The 5778-nt window shown below is 37.0% G+C and overlaps 1 protein-coding gene across 1 annotated transcript; it reads left to right on the top strand.

Annotated features, from left to right (window-relative positions):
* On the top strand, window positions 1-1695 carry LOC112022965 (uncharacterized). Its single transcript, XM_024055582.1, has 4 exons — window positions 1-333; window positions 825-1277; window positions 1373-1381; window positions 1672-1695. The coding sequence occupies exons 1-4, from the start codon at window positions 1-3 to the stop codon at window positions 1693-1695; spliced, it is 819 nt and encodes a 272-aa protein (XP_023911350.1).
* Window positions 1696-5778: the final 4083 nt, after the last annotated feature.

The following is a 5778-nucleotide window of genomic DNA, read 5'->3' as shown; positions in this document are numbered from 1 at the left end:
ATGTCAAAGGGTAAAGAGAAGGTAACCAGCAATAAGCAATTCAGGTGGCTGCCTCCCATGCATGAAATGATGCTGAGGATACTTGCACAAGAGGCTGCAAAGGGCAACAAGCCCTCTAGCACCTTCAGGGCAGGCTCCTTTGCTTTTGTAGCAAAGGAGATAACTGCCCAATTTGGGGTTGAGTGCCACCCATCCTATGTTGATAATCGGATGCGAACTCTAAGGACCATGTGGTCTACTATTGAGAAACTTCGAAAGAAAAGTGGATTTGGTTGGGATGAGAACCTAAAAATGATAACGTGCGATGCAAAGACATACCAAGAAGAAGTTATGGTATGTCTTCCAACTATATTTTCTTAATATAAATGATAATATATGTTTTTGTCCAAAAATTGAAATTTATAATGTCATTCTTTGTTAGGATTCCATTGCTTTTGTCAATTATTTGGTATTTTAAAGAGTTGTAAATGAAAAAAAAGAAGAGAAAGACAGCCATATCTTAGTTTGGAAATTGAAGACAAAGAATTATTTGAAAAGATATTCAAAGTTTAAACCATATCCTGCCTAGTACGGTTTACTGTCCATAGTTTAAGAGTAATGTCACACCACCATATCTAGATGTTTAAACTCAGCATCTACTTCATACCATGAGTTTATGTTTAATTTGAAAAGGATGGACACCCACTATATTTTTCATATAATAACAGATTTGTTTGTTTATCATTGACCTAAAACATTTACTGACATGAATATTGCATTGAATATTGAATTTATGAGTGAAGTGATTATTGCATTGTTATTAAATGTTCCTTTCTCCCTTACAGGCGCATCGAAAACATGCAGAGTTTCTAAACAAGAAAATAGAGATGTATGATGAGTTAGCTATTGTCGTGGGGAAGGACACAGCCACAGGTGGCTTTTCAAAGTCCTATGTAGATATTGAAAATGAGCCAGATAATGGCGACAGTGCTAAATTTGTTGCAGATAATGTGGAGGAAGATGTGGTCGAAAAAGGTAAAAATGCAGTCGAGTCATCCACCACTGGGTCGGGAATTTCCAAGTCCCGCAAAAGAGGGCGTGCACCTTCTACTGCTGATGATAGCGTGTTGACTGATCTGTCTGATCAGTTGAAGGACATAGTTACGGCTCTTAAAGAAATCAATCGGGGCCCGGTGGATTACACATCTCTTTATAATGAGGTTATGGCTATGATGGCGGATGGGTATAGCGAAGAAATGCTCGCAACTGCGTTTGACCATTTGTGTGAAAATGAGAAGGTAGCACGGGGATTTCTAGCCAAGAATGCTAGGCTGCGAAAGATGTGGTTGGATAGTTTTTTTTCTCACAACTTTGACTTGCCTGTTTCATGTAGACTGTGACGGTAACTTTAGGAATTCACTTTTGTTGTAGTACTAGTATTGATCTACCATTGTAATATATATGTAGTATTTTGTATTATTAGGACGATATAATTGCCCAAATTATGTATTTGTACTATTCAGATACCATGAGTAGGTATCATTTTTGTACACCATGGAGGTGTAATGACAATGGTGAACGATGAATGTGGCTATTTTTATATTAATATTATCGGTATATTTAAATGATTATTTTTGATGTTGAAGTGGATGATTATTTTTGTACTGTTACAGATATGTATACGCAATGCAGGTGTATGTTGAAGTGGATGATTAGTTTTGTATTATTACAGGTTTGTCTAGATAATGTAGGAGTAGAAATTTGTAAGGCATTTCATATTTTCCGTAAAATTAATTCACAAACCAAACATGGAAATTGATTTTCCGGAAAAAATGAATTTCATTTTCCGTAAAATGTTTACCTGAACCAAACATGAGAATTGATTTTCCGTAAAACAAGAAGTATTTTCCGTAAAATATTTGAACGAACCAAACACCAGAATTTATTTTCCGTAAAACAAATTCCGAAACAACCAAACACCCTGAATACATTTTCCTTTTCCGGAAAATAGCATTTCCGGAAAATATGTATTTTCCGGAAAACGTTTTACGCGAAACAAATACAGCCTAGATGGATGGTAATTTTCTCATCTTCGTTTTCTTTTTCTTTTTCTTTTTTCCATGTAAAGATGGTATTTTGCTTTTTTAGTTTTTTTTTAAAAAAAAAAAAAAACTAAATGTACATATCGTCCTCATCTCTAGTCCCACATCAACCTCCAATTTTACTAAATTCATAGATAAAGAAAATCAAAATCCTTCTACATGCCTTGCGAAGGCAACATTATCTCTTATTTTTGTGTGTATGTAATGTAACCATGAATGTATGTTTTTTTTTTTAAAGAAAATATTTATTTAGAGCTGTTAAAAAAAATTAAAAAAAAAACTAAAAATATTCTTATTCAATTTGATCCGTTGGATTTTTAAAGGTGAAGGGGACACATTGGTTCTTTGTGCCTTAAATTTCCTAATTGTATCATTGTTTGTGTTCCAACTAGGTAGACTTGTGCTTCAATGGAGCGTGCAGGGTAATTATCAAAATTGCCTTACTTAAGAAGTAGATGTGAATCCAATTAAGTGGCTTTCTATAAAGAAGAATACTCAAAAAAAAAAAAAAAAAATGATCCCTTCTCTCTTCTACTCCCCCTCCCTACAAACTTGCCATAGATAGAGTCGAATGTTCATTGGGCAAAAGATTGCATGTGTATATGAGAAAGTGAAGAAAAACTCTTTCTATCTCTCTTTCGATATCCACTCTCATTGGAAGGATTCTTAGGCAATGCATTGTGTGTCTTACCCTAGTATAGCTAACACCACCATGAGCTAAGACAGATGCATTATTGACGGTATGGCATGAGAATTGAATCAAATCATTCATGCTTGTACACATTTTCAGACACTCAAATCTTTATTTTTGGGCGTATGTGTGTGCACGTTGCATAATAGCTCATGGAAATTTACTCTTGCTAGGTTCAATGTGCTAACTCATATTCAACTACTGTAAATAGTGTTGATACCCATTTTTGATAAAGGGAGCTCAATAGTAGAAAAGCCCAATAACAAGCAAAAAGGAAAGAAAGAAAAAAAATTAGAAAGTAATGGTAGAAGCAAAGGGCTATAAAAGCCCAAAGGAAAGAAAGAAGGCCCAACGGGCCAATCTGGTAGAAACCAGTAGCAAGCAAGCCCATAGGCCCAAGAAGAGGCAAAAATGGGGTAAGCCTAATGAGTCCATACCTTTCTCCATAAAGGACGAGTATGGACGAAGGAGATTCAGGAGCAGAATGAGACAAAGCCAAGTAGCAACGACAGAAACAGTGTAGGAAAGAAAGAAAACAAAAGCATGAAGTAATAAAACAACCACGCTATGGCTGGAGCACCACTAACTTGTATCCAGCCAATGCAAGGGAGATGGACCAACGATCAAGGGATTTACTAAGGGTGTTGTTTGGTGGGGGGGGTGGGGGAAGGGCCTATTTTCGGTATCTAACCAAGGCCTCTTTTGGGAGGTGCTCTGTTGGGAATCCTCTTTGCCTAAAATAGGTAGTAAATGGTTGGGACTACTTGATGCATGCCAAAGAGATAGGTAGAGAAAGACCCAAAGCGTTACTCATCGGGATGAGAGAGAAAGACTCACGGCAAACCCAAATGGATAAGGATTTTTCGTGGGATGAGTAGTGGAAGAGAGAGAAAGCACTGGGCATGCCCAAGCGTAGTGGAGGCCGAACGACCAATAGATAAATGAGTAGCCTTGAAGAGGTGTTCACAACAGACAAAAATGATTAGTGAGTAATAGGGGTAAAAGAGAGAAATCTCATAAAATCAACCTAGTATAAATAGGAACAATAACCATAAATGGAAGGGGAATAATGACTAAGGCAAGGAACAGAGAGAATTGAAAAGGAAATAAGAGAGGAAAAAGAAAGAACAAAGTAAAGGCAAAAAAGAAAAAGGGAATATGACAGAAAAGGCATGCATTAATAAGCAATCTTTTCCCTCCCTCTTACCACAAACTCGCCCTTTGTAATCCCTAACAAAACAAGAAGTAGCTATTTGTACTTGCTCTCCAAAATGTGCTACTTTAATGGTCTAGCCCAGTAATAAAGTTGTCCAAGTTGGGATTTAGGCTGTTTTAGTTCACTTTTTGCGGAAGACCCATTACTTTTACATTCTGCTGTTTAGCTACACTTAACTATTTTTTTTCTGACTAATCTTTTCTGCCATAACGCATCTGCTAATGTATTTAATATTCATGCTTATGTATTTGTCATTATCTGTTCCTTCTTTTGGGATGCTTGTCTTCTGCACAGACTAGCCCTTTAGCAAGGTCCTGCTAGGACAGCGGGCCAGGCCCAACTCTCCAACCCACAGCAAAAAGGGCCCTAGCCCAAGAGCATAAGAGCCCCTACAAATGGTAGTATATGTTTTTTCTTTCTTGTCATGTTTTAGTGTTTTTGATATTGGTGGTTTGAGCAGGTGCAGCGTGCTGCCTTGTCTCGTACCCTGCTTGCAGGTCATCTGGTTTGAATATGATTTTTATCCAAAGATACGAAATAAAATAAAACTACTTAGTACTTACCCATCAGACAGTTTCTTGTCCCTCATCAACAAATCTTTCTCACACACACTGAGATAACATTTCAAAATTTATGTGGTCTTAGTGATGGCAAATCTTCCCAGAAATGGTGGCAAGGTCATTCAAACAAAATGGTAATTATTTAACAAAAATAACAATGATTCAGGAAAGCTAATTTAATAACACTAACAAATTTCAATTCAAATCCTTTTCGCACGTGTTAGCGATTGTGCTCAGGGAATGCAAAAACTCTCCCATGGGATCTTCTACTTCCATAACGGTGACGATTCTCACAAGAAACATACTCCAACGAATTTATTTCTGCCGAAGCCTAGTTTGACAAAGAATTCTCTGGTTAATGGACTATGTCACCGATTTATACCTCTATTAACTCAGTTGAATTGCAATTTCTCATCTGAGAATCAGCTTCTACCATGAACTTTATATTATCTCCAAAACAGCTGCATGCCTGGGCTTGATGCAATACACACTGGATCCAATATGCTCAAGCTTCAAGACCAGTATTGGCACAATTAATGAAGAATAGGGACTCGTCTTCCTTCCCAATTCTGCGTCTCCAACTCGTTAAAAAATCTGGCCGGGGCAACTGGACCCTGCTGTTGCCAGTAAGAGGCATATAAATATAAGCAAAATTATCAATTTCAGTCTATCACATATAAGAACAGGATTTGCTATTACTGTACCACCATTCAGTTCAATATCCATTAGTGGAGCTGCTTTGATATCCTTGGACTTGTAACTTTTGAGAAGAAAGGAAAGAGTCTTGATCAAGTTTGCTTATTGTTTCACATCTACAGGCAGAGAAAAGAAAAACATGTTAGGACTTACTTACTTTTCCTATTCTCTTTCTGGAGAGGGTTTCTTTAATTTTTTTTTTATTTTGCTTCCTTTAGGTTTGGGGGTATACAACACTAAGAATATGTAATTTCCTGTTGGTGAGAACATCAGCTTAGCAGCCCTGGAGAGAAAATGTTGTCCAGGTGGTTTGACAAGACAAACCCTTTCTCTCGAGATGGGCATCATTACCTATTTCCAAAAAAAAAAAAAAAACACACATACGCAAATATTAAGAACTACTTTTTCCTTTTCTCTTTCTATAGAAGGTTTTTTTCTTTGGGGTTGGGAGATATAACACTAAGAATATGTAATGTCTTGTTGGTGAGGACATTAGCTTAGCAGCCGTGGAGAATACGTGTTGCCCAGTTGGTA

The sequence above is a fragment of the Quercus suber genome, unplaced genomic scaffold (genome assembly GCF_002906115.3).
Source record: "Quercus suber isolate HL8 unplaced genomic scaffold, Cork oak 2.0 scaffold_497, whole genome shotgun sequence".
Lineage (NCBI taxonomy): Eukaryota > Viridiplantae > Streptophyta > Magnoliopsida > Fagales > Fagaceae > Quercus > Quercus suber.
This window is presented reverse-complemented; position numbering and strand designations above follow the sequence as displayed.

What these genes read in the sequence shown, in the direction of transcription:
- LOC112022965 (XM_024055582.1), top strand. Translation starts at nt 1, where the DNA reads ATGTCAAAGGGTAAAGAGAAGGTAACCAGCAATAAGCAATTCAGGTGG. An exon ending in CATACCAAGAAGAAGTTATG is followed by an intron (nt 334 to 824) that starts GTATGTCTTCCA and finishes TCTCCCTTACAG; the next exon opens with GCGCATCGAAAACATGCAGA.